General features: G+C 33.7%; 1 protein-coding gene across 3 annotated transcripts in view; it reads left to right on the top strand.

The window, feature by feature from the left end:
- LOC149803337 (uncharacterized) overlaps nucleotides 1-7,350 on the top strand; it is a 75,055-nt gene extending 67,705 nt beyond the window's left edge. For all 3 annotated transcript variants that reach the window (XM_089951363.1, XM_089951364.1, XM_089951362.1), the window contains 2 exons: nucleotides 6,395-6,489; nucleotides 7,226-7,350. In XM_089951363.1, coding sequence (XP_089807489.1) covers nucleotides 6,395-6,489; nucleotides 7,226-7,297 — 167 coding nt within the window. In that variant the 3' untranslated portion in view covers nucleotides 7,298-7,350. The remainder of the gene's footprint in view (nucleotides 1-6,394; nucleotides 6,490-7,225) is intronic.
- Nucleotides 7,351-13,675: the final 6,325 nt, after the last annotated feature.

The following is a 13,675-nucleotide window of genomic DNA, read 5'->3' as shown; positions in this document are numbered from 1 at the left end:
CCCAAATATGTCCGTGCTGTTGATGGTAGTTACATTAATAGCCGTTTTAACTTACTTCTTCCCTAGACACCAGCGTGACCATAGTTCCTTTGACCAAAGAAGATCAACTAATAAAGCCACGGCCAGTGCTAAAGTAATGCTTTCCCCAAATGGTGTTTAAAAATTCATGTGATTTTCATTTTCAAAGCAATTTCTGACTCAGCAACAATTCTAGTTGCTATGACAACTTTATCTGGACAGATGAAGAGATTTCATTTTCACTCTCAAGTTAATGGTCAACATGACATTATCAATAGATCTCATCTTCACTGTCAATTGTATGGTCAACATGACAATGTCTATAGATCTTATTTTCACTGTCAAGTGTATGGTCAACATGACAATGTCTATATATGTCATTTTCACTGTCAAGTGAATGGTCAACATGACAATGTATATATGCCATTTTCACTTTCTTGTGCATGGACAACGTGACAATGTCTATCGATCCCATTTTCACTATGAAGTGTAATGATCAATATGACAAATATCTATGATTTCATTTTCACTGTCAAGTGTATGGTCAGCATGACAGTATCTATAGATCTCACTTTAACTTCAAGTGTATGGTCAACATGATAGTGTCTAGATATCTCATTATCACTGTCACGCCTATGGTCAACATGACAATGTCTAGATATCTCAGTTTCTATGTCAAGTCTATAATCAACATGACAATGTTTATGAATCCTTTCTTCACTGTCAAGTGCATGGTCAACATGACAATGTAAAGAGATCTCATTTTCACTGTCATGTGAATAGACAACATGACATTGTCTAGAGATCTTTTTTCACTATGAAGTGTATGGTCAATAAAACAAATGTATATAGATCGTATTTTCACTGTCAAGTGAATGGACACCATGACAATGTCTGTATCTCTTAATTTCACTGTCAAGTGAAGAGACACCATGAAAATGTCCATAGATTATTTCTTCGCTGTCAAGTGTATGCTCATCATGACAAATGTATATAGATTTCATTTTCACTGTCAAGTAAATAGTCAACATTATCATCACTGGGTGACCATCGGGCTCGATGAAGTCAATCCTGCTCTGCTCTTCGCTGATGGGTCCTCAAGTGGCTGATGAGTCCGATAAGAGATGCGCATGTCTTGGAGCAGTGTGTACACTGGAGGCATGGGCTGGTTCTTAACGTTGATGCTTTCTTGCGTTCCCTGGCGTCGGCGCTTTTGGTTCTGCGGGCATCCTTGAAGATTTTGCACCCATTAATAACAGCTGCACGACAGCCAGGTCTATCCTTGGCGCAGGACTCGATTTTTGTCACAGATAACGATCAGCATCTTATACTGTCTTTAAATCTTTTCTTCGGACGACCAATGTTTCTGTGACCACTAGATAGTGCTCCATGCAAAGTATAACGTGGCATTCGAGACTCCTTCATAAGGATGACATGATCGGTTCACCGGAGTTGGGCTCTCATGACCATCGCTTCGATACTGGTTAAGTCTGCTCTATCCAGCACTTCTAGGTTCGTCACTCTGTCTTGCCATCTGACATCCATAATCCAGCGCCGGGCTCTCGGGTCGAAACGCTCAAGCTGCTTGATGTGCTTCTTGTATATTGTCCAGGTCTCACATCCATATGGGAAGCTTGTTAGCACAACTGCTTTATATACCTTTAAGAACAGTTGGATATTCAAGTGATTCAACACGCGAGAGTGGGGACATTCTAATGACTGACTGGCGCTGGTGATGCGTGTCATTACCTCTTTGCCTAGCGATCCATTTTAAGATATGATTCTTCCAAGGTACTTGACGTGATCGACAGTTTTCAGTTGGGTGTCTTCGATAGACACAATTGGAGGGCGAGATATGGTGCCTGGGACAGGTTGGAGAAGTACCTTTGTCTTGTTCAGACTGATAGTGAGTCCGAAGAATCTCGAGGCTTCCGCGAAGCGAGTAACGATGATCTGGATATCTGCTTCTGTGGGTGTCATGAGAGCACAGTCATCCGCAATAAGTGTTTCAAGAATACGTTTCTCCATTGTTTTGGACCGGGCATTCAGTTGGCGAAGGTCGGAGAGAGATCCATTAAGTCTGTACTTTATGTACTCATTTCTGGAGATCACGTGTAGCATGGTTTAGGACACATGTGACGAATATGTTAAGTAATACTGGAATGAGAGCGCATCCCTGCTTCACGCCATTAGAAACATTGTAATGAAGAAGTCCTGTCATGCGATCGTGGAAAAGTCGGATCATCATAATGAACTTCTTATGGCAAAAGAGTGGTACTAAGATGACCCATAGTGCATCTATGTTGACCATATCGAATGCCTTTGTGAGGTCTATCACGACAACGTAGACGTTCATGTTTTGTTCAATGCACTTTTCCTGTATTTGTCTCACTGTGAAGGTCAAGTCGATCGTGCTCCGATCTGGTCTGAAGCCACATTGGGCCTCCGGCAGTATGGCTTCTTAGACTTTACCGACCAGACGGTTGAAAAGGACTGCAATCAACAGGAGTGATATGCCTCGATAGTTGCTGCAGTGAGCTTTGTTCCTGTTATTTTTGAATAAGGTGACAATCATTGCGCCTTTAAACTCCTGTGATATGGACTCATCACCCCACATATTAATATGGATGCTGTGCAGTGCCTCAAGTACCTTATGGCCAGCTGCTTTGAAGTGTTCAACAGGAACTCCAGCCGCGCCTGGTGCCTTGCCAGAGTTGATCATTTTGATGGTTCGCTCGACTTCCTCCGTGGCTGGGGGCAAGTCCCGGTCTGAGATTCCATCTAAGTCATTATTCTGCTTTAATTAACATTCTTGCAGACTCTCTCTCTCTCTCTCTCTCTCTCCAGGTTAAAATTACAATTTTCAATACGTGTTTAAATCCCGACTGTTTTAGACTGATGCGGTTTAATCTAAACTTTTTTAAATTTATTTCCGTTGTGGTCAAGAACATACCCGCTATCTTTCCGTTATACAGCTATTAAACCACTTGACAAGTTGGTAAACGCGAGTTGGTAGGGGTGGGGTAATACGGAGCACTTGACTAGAAAAAAATAAGAAGGATAGAGATTGAGAAGGTAGATAATAAACTGAAACGAAAGCAAACTATTAGCGAAGTCAGCTGGTAACATAAACTGTAAACATCGATTATGACGAGTCATCATTTCTGATACAAATTCACAGATGAGAAAATGATAAGACCGTTTTGGACTTGAATGTATTCCACAAGGCAGTGGATGGGGCTAAAAGGTCACACACACACACACACACACGTATATATAATAATACTATTATTACTTTCACTACTACTACTACTACTACTACTACTACTACTACTAATAATAATAATAATAATAATAATAATAACATGTATAGCAGGTACGCTGTAAAAGGTCACACATACACATACACAGGTATATATATATATATATATATATATATATATATATATATATATATATATATATATATATATACCACTACTCTACTACTACTAAAATAATAATAATAATAATAATAATAATAATAATATGTACAGCAGGTACGCTGTATCAATGATTTACCACAAGATGTATAAATGTTTCATTAAAACGAAACGAGGGTTGTGAAATCGGGTATATAAGGCTCCCTGTTTTCAAGTTTTCTTTTCAAACCTTGGCATTTCGTCTCAGTAAGAGAGAGAGAGAGAGAGAGAATTATAAATATACACCAGACAGAATGGAAAGTGCTATCCCTGGACTCCATAGGAGAAACTTGATTATAGTAAGCAGAAATAATTTTTATTACAAATAATACTATCACACAGGTTAGATAATTTTTAATTCGTATTCTACGGAGATTCAAACTCAAGTTCGCGGGTAAACGCGACTGTATAAATGACTATTTAGATAAATGAGATGTGTGCTTTGTTGTGATGAAACATGGACTGGTGTATGAAAGGAAGGCGATAGGTATCGTTTACCCACGGACCTGGGTTCGCATTTAAACAGAGTACGAATTAAAAATGATCTAACAGTTATGATAGTTATATATATATATATATATATATATATATATATATATATATATATATATATATATATATATATATATATAAAACTATTATAACTGTTAGATATCTTATAAAAAATGGTCCGTGAAGATACAAACTTGGCAAAAAGTACACCATAGTGCAATACATTAACATGGTTAGACACACACACACACACGCGCGCGCGCGCGCGCACATATATATTTTTCAACTGAAAAGGATTTCTGCGAAAGATTCATCTGGAAACCAAGAATTTAGATATATTAATTTTGTAATATAATTTTGCATATTTGGGAATAATAATAATAATAATAATAATAATAATAATAATAATTAACATTGTTATTATTAGTATTATTATTATTAGTAGTAGTATTAGTAGTAGTTGTAGTATTACTAGTAGTAGTAGTAGTTGTAATAGTAGTATTACCGTCGCCTTCATCATCATCATAATTATCAAAGAACAGTTGTTTAGATATAGAATTTCATTTCTTATTTAAAAGGAATTAAACATATCAATTATTATTTTGCGTATAATTATAATATTTTATAAGTTGACAATAAATAAATTTAAATATATTTGATATTTTCCAATACTACTTATCTATTTACTTAATCCTTAAATCTTTATATAACTGACATACTAGAATTCCCTTCTCTAGTGTATTGCATATGGAACATAATCTTTCTTCAGTTGGTTTGTACAGTTTTGGCACCCAACAGCCTTAATTCAAAGTCTATGCGATCACACTTGCAATCGAGATATAATATCACTAAATTTAAAACAGTAAACAATAACACATGTACGTCCAACATCACCATAAATAAAATGAATATGGATGCATCTCTTAACTCAAATATTTTTTTCCTTACAAACCTGTAAATATCAATATTATTAGCAGATTTTAAACCCCATACCTCACACGAATAGTTTCAATGCTAGTGATATTGATTTATCAAAAACACTCATTCATTTACGTATCTTGAGATAAGAGACTCATTAAATACATCTTGGTAAAAAAATATTGCTTTACGGGCTTGGTCAGCATAATCCGTGCTTTATCAAAATATCCCATTTATGTTTGAACTGTATGCAGATATGTACATTTGTTTACTATTTCTAGTGTCAGTGTCGCATCAACGTAACTAACCCCATACATATTGGGAAGCAACTACATTTCTAAAATATTATAACATTATTTTTAGAAACTTTTACTTTACGTTTCCATCTTCTGAAATATTCATTCAAAACGTCTAAAGTATTTTGAACAAATGCATGAGAACTAGAAAATATAACACTAATATCAGCATAAAATAGAACGAAAGACTCTTTTTATCACACCAATGTTAATGCACTATATACCATGAAGTATAAATTCCTCTTCTAAATCATTTAAAATACTGAAAATAAGAAAAGTAACAGACCCTTGCTTTGTCTTACTCCAAGGATACTGCTACTACTACTACTACTACTACTAATAATAATAATAATAATTAAAACAGCTTCAAGTGAAACAGTTATCAATAAATACATTGAGTGCACATCAGACGTAACGATGCTTATATATGTTTCATTTCTAAACCCGATACTCCAGACAGGATTAATCCCAGGTTTTTGACTTGTGAATCATAAGATCTTTATAAGTTCAGTGAGATCGACTCACCCTACCATATCTTCCAGTAATAGAGACTATATAGTAGCAAGGTTAAAAACAAATGAAAGACATGCCTTTTCTTTTGTGTGTCTGTGATCTTTATACATATGTGTATGCTACGGCAGACATAAATTGAATGCATTTGAAGATGTGGACCAGTTGTATACTGCATAAGAAATAATTTCAACAACATTTCTCGTGGCTTGTGCCTATTTGTACCCATTTGTGCATGAATTGGTGTTGACCTTCTAAATAGTAAATACAGTTATCGAACTCTCAATATAAGATACAATACAGATCACCAATATATAGGAACAAAAACGCAGTCAGAAAAGAAAACAATTTTCTGTCATTAACTAGCATTTGATTGACCCACTCCAACTTAAAATAGTATCATGGTTCCTATCATTGTGTTTGCACGAAAAATCTTTCCTTTTCACAGTTTTGAATACATTTAATATATATATATATATATATATATATATATATATATATATATATATATATATATATATATATATATATTTCATTTAAACTGTGGTATATATATATATATATATATATATATATATATATATATATATATATATATATATATATATATATATATATATATATATATATATATATATATATATGCTCATATATATTCTCTTTTGTAATCTTACTGCCCAAATGCTGTTTCTTTTTCAGAACAGGAACATGAATTTATGAATTACATATTTACGAATTACAAGCCGCATGTAAACACCCCGCATATATTCGACTTTCCAAGTCAATGCAGAAACGTAAGTAATATGCTCAGCTATTGTGCAAGCGGAAGTTATATGCCGCTATGCATTATGGTTGCTGTTTTCTAAAAACAAATTGCATCCGAGATCAATTAATTTGTCAACAACGAAGTGAAAATGAAACGTCACCTCTACCACAACTTGCATAATTTCAGAATCCGTTGTTATTTAAAATGAGACACTGGGTACCCCCTAGCGTTAATTTGCCTTCCGTTGTTGACAATTTAAGCGATTTTGTGAAGGTGATGAGAAACATACACTACAAAACTCCAACACTAGGTTTTTTGCAAAGAATCACTTCAAATATTCTCTAAATAATGAGAGATTTTTATTGCGTGTAACTTTTGTCCATTTTTACATTTACTTGTGATTTCGAATAATCAATATAATACATAGGCCAAAAAAGTGGAATGCGACGCTCTGGTACACATTACAGAGGGGGGTAATTTCCAAAGATTAAACTCGTACGAAGCCAAGCATGCTTATTATCTCGAAACCTTGGTTAAAAAAGACTCCATATCCAGACAGCTAATGTGCACCTTACCGTATACGCACGGTTTGTAAATAAGCTGTTATAAGTAGGAAGTGATAATTTAGCAAAGATTGACAAGTGAAAGTTTTGCAATCCCTTTGAAAACAAACAAATGAACAATTACCTAATTTTCCTTGATAAAATGGATTTTATTCTGCCTTTATTATCCATGCTGCTAGACAAATTATAATTTCCTTGCAGGCAAAGCCTCTGGTGGGAAAGAGAGAATTGGCTGCGGAGAAGATATTATCCAAATTGCCTTTTTTTCTCTGAAAATATATGCCACTATAAGTTTGCGAAGATAATAAAATTTGCTTCTGCCGTTGTTTTCTTTTTTCGTAACATTTTAATGTTTTGGTATTGGTATATATATATATATATATATATATATATATATATATATATATATATATATATATATATATATATATATATATATACCTATATTATGTTTCTTCATTTTCATGATTATTGATTGTAAGGGTCATTTACTAAATAACATTTTAAATACCAATATTTGTTATGCCTGTTGGTTTGCTCATTCAGATGAAGTCATTCTTGTAAACATGTTCACAGTTCCAAGACAGGGGGCTGTACGTTTAATGGAAATAAACTTGTTGATGAATCCAGTTCTGGCCAAGGATTTTCTAGAAGAAGCAGGATGACCTAATTCCTGATTGGCTGGCTGTTAAAGTACTTGATCTTGTTGAAAAGTCAGAGATTTAAAAATGTTTAGTTGAGACTCAGTATGCCAACTGTGTTGTATTTCAATTTTTTATATAAGGGATAACTGACTAAAATTATGGATTTCAAGCAGTAAAATCAGTTGAGTGGATTTATTTATTTATTTTGATTATTCATTGGAATTACAAAATGCTGAAACTTTGGATTTACTAGTTGTTTCGGATTTGCTGTGAATTCATTTAAAGATATTGTATCATTCTTATACATCAAGTCTGTTATCACACCATACAATTCCAGACTTTGGCACATCAGCATAATAGATTGAACTTAATTCGCATTACCACTGAAACTCATTTGGAATACTCGACACTTCTGAATTTGTGATAGAAATTTTAAGTCGTGTTTTTTCAACATAATTTTCACTAACTTTGTCTTCTGTTTTGTTCTCTGCAAATTTTGTCACCATAATTCAAAGTCAAAATAATCTTCCTTCCCGCTAAAACGACATTTATACTAATCTTTATATCCATTTATTATTACGGTGATAACAAGCATGTTCTTCAATTATCCACAATTGTCCTCAAGGATAATTGAATACATTCTATAATCTATATTTGTTATACTCCTGCCTTAAAAGTATCTCCAGTCATGATTTGCTAACATTTTTGAATGGTTACAGATCAAAAGAAATTGTTTTAGATATATGCTGTAGTTGGTTGGATTAAAGTTATCCTGACCAGAGAAAGTCACATTGCGTTCTTGTATCAGTGTTCATATTAGCAATGAAAATGAAACCGTATCGTAGTGTTACAAACTTTGGCGAACTTTGTTACAACAAATTCCATTAAGAAATTCCCAAATGTCAAACATACTACACAGTTTAATTGACTTTGCCAAAATCTACTGTTGGACTATGTTCTTTATCAGTCCACTTCGTTGTTGATTGTAATCTAGAAGACGTAAGTAAAAGAAACACATTTAATGGCTTGCACATGCAAAATCTTGTTTCATTGCAAAACAAATGTGATCTTATCAACCAATTTGCCATGTTAACTTGGTAATGTAAAGTTGAGAGATTTATTGCAGTCAAACTAAATCGTATGACAATGGTATGGTGCAGTACTTGCTAATTATTTTTTTATCCGGAGTCCATTATTTAGGATGAAGATTCCATTTTTTTAGCATTAGAGTCCATTAGTTTACAACTATATACGATTACTTTTCAACTATAGATCATTACTTTACAACTGGAGACCATTACATTACAAATATAGACTATTAATTTACAACTAGAGACCGTTACTTACAACTAGACTCCATTACTTTACAACTATAGACCACTACTTTACAATTAGAGACCATTTTTTTTTACAAGTAGAGTCCATTACTTTACAACTATTGACCATTACTTTACAATTAGATACCATTACTTTACAAATATAGACCATTACGTTATAACTATAGACTATTACTTTACAACTATGGTCTATTACTTTACAACAAGAGACCATTATTTTACAAGTAGGGTCCATTACTTCACAACTATAGACCATTACTTTACAACTAGAGACTATTACTTTACAATTAGAGACCATTATTTTACAAGTAGGGTCCATTACTTCACAACTATAGACCATTACTTTACAACTAGAGACCATTACTGTACAACTAGAGCCCATTATTTTACAAGTATAGACTATTACTTACAACTAGAGACCATCACTTTACAACTAGAGTCCATTACTTTACAACTATAGACCATTTATAGACCCTTACTTTACAACTATAGACCATTGCTGTACAACTATATACCATTTCTCTATTACTATAGACCATTACTTTACAACTAGAATCCATTACTTCGGAATTAGAGCCTATTACGTCTGAACTATAGCCTATTTCTTTTAAAATTATAGTACATCACTTTACAACAATAGTCCATTAATTCAATACTTTTTCAAAATCACGCAGACCGGATTGAAGTGTTTAAAATGATATTTGTTTTCCCAGCTTTTTTAAATGTACTTCCATCAACTACATCCTTGTAATGCGTGTCTTGTAAACTCGTCATTTATGTCATGTATTACCCTGCTGGTTTACATTGTTGTGACTACATCATATATTTATGTACACAATCTTACTGGTTTTGGTAGTATTTTTATCAACATAATTTGCATGTCTAATGTGCATTCTTCCCACATTTTTCACATTCTTAAAACTCAATCTCTTTCAAAATGCCAATGTTATTATTATCCGCTTATTATCAGTTGTACTGTTATTGATGTACAATGTTTTCAGCTGTATCCAATGGATGTATCATTTATTTCATGGAACAATGTTATCAGTTTCTTTCCAGGCGTTCAATGAGTCATGTCTTTTCGATTTCAAAATTATACACGTTTTAACTTTATTTATTTTTTCAACTTTGTATGAGTCATCTATTTTACTGCATAGGAATAGCTCTTTTTCGTAAAAACCACCTCTGTATCATCTCCCTAAAGTTATCCAGTCTTTAAATCATTGGATCACTTCAGATTTATTTCCTGATTTTGACTATTTATTCCGAAAATGTCAGGAAGGTAGACCTTTTCGAAAGTTGTCTTGTGTTTTGATATTGTGACTGTTTCACGGTTGTTTTAATTTTCCGTTCAAATTATATCAGTTGGCAAACAAAGAAAAGTTAATACATACTGTTTATCTGTTTCCCTCCTAGTTTGCTTGAACTGGTGTCATATATATTGAACTGTGATGAGTGCCGCTATAGTCTTCAATTATCTTTGGAAAAACATAAACCCATTCTCTTGCTATTTTTGTGTTACAATAATGCCAGATTTTAGTTTTATTATGTATAAATACATTATTGTCTCTCTTTTTCCGAAAATTCTTCACCTATATGTTCTAAATCATTTCACTCATTAGTCTGTGTTTCTTTTTTAAACTCTTTGCCCTATAAATGTTTCAATAAATGCATCAAGTATGGAAGATAACATTTTAATTTGTACTTGTTCAGCCCAAGTATATTTATACATAGTGTAAGCCTTATTTATATACTTGCATGTCGACAATATCTGCCTCCAAAACTATGCACAATGGCCCTTCTGTAGAAAATCATTTCTTGCTTCCATTGTGTAAAATATAGATCGACTGTTCAGTTAACCATTCTTTAATATCAGTGTATTTCTTATTTTTTGTCCCTTCAATTTCTTCCCGAAAACTAAATGATATTTATGACTCAACTGAATCGTCGTACAAGTGTTAAATCTGTTCTGCTTTAATCACTTAAAGCAAAATGAAACACTCTTAAAATATTTTATGTTTGACAAGTTGTCTGTAGGTGTTATCAAAATGGCAATATGACATTCATATACAGCAGGAACTTTTGTTTGGTTTTAATAATTTGCTACATCGTTACAATCGTTTCAAACACGTTGACTATTGCAGATCTATGTCAGTTTTGTATTCTTGTAATTGAACGTCATAGAATCATGTATGCATGACATAATTTGCATGGTATTTGTTCTTTATCTTGGTGGAAAATTATTTAACCTGTGATTTTCTTATTACCTTATAAAATTTGTTAGAATATGCGTTTCAAAGTATTCATAAGATGGGCATTCGGAATAATATTTTGGAAGAAACTTCAGTGTTAATGATGACTACGTTTGACATTTTTAAAAAAATGGAACTTGCTACGTATTCAGCCACGTACAAAACGTAACAAGAAAAAAGCAAAGACAACAAGCTTTGTAAAATTTAACAAATTAATTTTTTCCCGTAGAAAAACAAGGTAAAAATGAGAATAAGAACGGTTTTACGCATGAAATCCAAAATTAATCTATGAATTAAAAAATTGAAGTCTTTTTTTAAAAGTCCTAAATTAATCTGAGTTTGAGTGTAAGAAGATGAGGTCAGTTGTAACCTGTGAAGTGCTGCAGTGTCAACAGTCTCTTGTTGAATCACAGAAAATATTGCTCCAGTTTTTTAATCATGTATAACTTTCGATAAATGTCTTTGTCCAAGAATTAATAAGAGCACAAGTATTTCCAGGGGGAACAAAACTCACTTTTCTTTAAAATAATTTGAAGGGAGAAAAAATTAGCCACAAAACTGGTCACAACATAAAACTCCAGTGTTAAGTCTAGTATAATTATTATTTCTCAAAACATCAGTAATAAATCTAGCTACAACGCAGAACAGATGCCCAGATGTTGGCCAATCTTCTGGAAAAACGAGTTTGTAACAATTGCTACATGTTATTTGTCACGTACTCCAAGTATGGCATCGATTCTACCTTATGAATCTTACTCTGAGAAAGAATAAAAGAAATAAAAAAGTTATTTACTATAACTCTTATTGGTTCTGAATCAAGGTCAGGAACTAGGTCAACATTAGAAGCAATATTCCTATAAAGTTGTTTACGTCAAAAATGAAAACAAAATCAGTCAGAACTGAATTATATTCGATTAAATAAAGCTTCATTGCAATAGCAAGTAATGTAACAAATAAAAAAACTGACAAGAAATTAAATTAAATCAAATATACATAACAAATTCGTCTTAAATATCCCCACAGATAAATAACATGCTTGTAACGAACCGAAGGAAGAATTTTGCAGAATCAGAGCATGTGGGCCGGACGTCTTACTAGGAGTACATAATTTTGGTTCTCAAAGGTATTTAATATTTGTGAAATCGTGGCTTCTGCTGAACGGCATATTTGGGCCGGATACCCCGTAGCGCGCCAAGATGGTGTGAAGAAACCTGGACCCAGGAGGAAAGAATATTAAAGGGTAGGCGTGCCGACTAATTAGGGATGAGAGAAGGTAGATCTTCCGTTGGGAGGGGCTAATACTTTGGGCGGGAAAATGATTCATTCTTAGTCGTAAACGCGCACAGACCCGTCAGTGAGCTGCTAATTCTCGGGGGGAGGGGGAGAGACGTATTGTCTAGTAAAACAGGAAGTTTATGTTGAGGTGTTCAGGAGGGAAATTTTAGTAAAAGCCACTCCGAGACTTAACTCTTAAAAAGAAGGGAATTGAACTGGGTAAACAAGTTTTTCAAAGGTAAGACGGTATCTTGGCCTAGTCTTTGTGCTTTGACTTGAGTAGATAGTTGAATATATAAGAATACTGAATCCTCACGTATAGTTGCATTTATTTGAATATTGAATCGCATCATATTGTTGAATTTATTAAATAACTGAATTATGAGATGTACTTAACATCTATCAGAATGTAGATTGAGCACTGTGCAAAATTAGACGGAGTTGGATTTATGTGCATATGTATTTATATGTATAATTCTGTAATTCTTAGGACGCATGCAGTAGGAATGATTACATAACAACGATGGGTAGATATAGTGTGATTGTTTTACAATAAGTCATTGAGTAATGATATTCGTGCGTAGAGCGCAAGCCATGAATCTGATAAGTGGAAATTTATATGTACATAGGACCTGTTAAAATTGTTCGCCCATTAGTCTGATGGAAGGTCCGTGAGAGAGTGGATACTTTCAAAGAGTAGAGTAGGGAGACAAAGGTGTACGTCCCTAATATTTCTTCATGAAGCTCTCAGGGTGCCGTGAGAGTCGGTGCTGAGATATTCCAGGGTGTACGAAATGACGACACCGAGAAAATAAGAAAGCCGTGGAGACTTCCAGTGTGTACACAAGAGGCACAGTGTATATAAGGAGGACGAGGAAGGAAGGAGGAAAGAAGAGAAATTAGATGAGTACTTGAGAAAACTCACTGAACAGAGACTCTCTCACAATAGGACAGTAATTTCTATATGACGAAGTAAAGAACAAAGGGCATTTGGTCAACCCGGCCATTATTGTATTATGATGTATTGAACTGAAGATTTATGTCCATGAAATTCTTGCATTCGTATATTTGATAAAATTGTTATTTATTCAACCTTGAGTTGTTACATGTATTTAGAGAGTCGGAACTGCTGACTCGTGAGTC

The sequence above is a fragment of the Sinohyriopsis cumingii genome, chromosome 3 (assembly GCF_028554795.1).
Source record: "Sinohyriopsis cumingii isolate HCF-2022 chromosome 3, ASM2855479v2, whole genome shotgun sequence".
NCBI lineage: Eukaryota > Metazoa > Mollusca > Bivalvia > Unionida > Unionidae > Sinohyriopsis > Sinohyriopsis cumingii.
The sequence above is the reverse complement of the archived record's forward strand: the minus strand, read 5'-3'. Positions and strand labels throughout refer to the sequence as shown.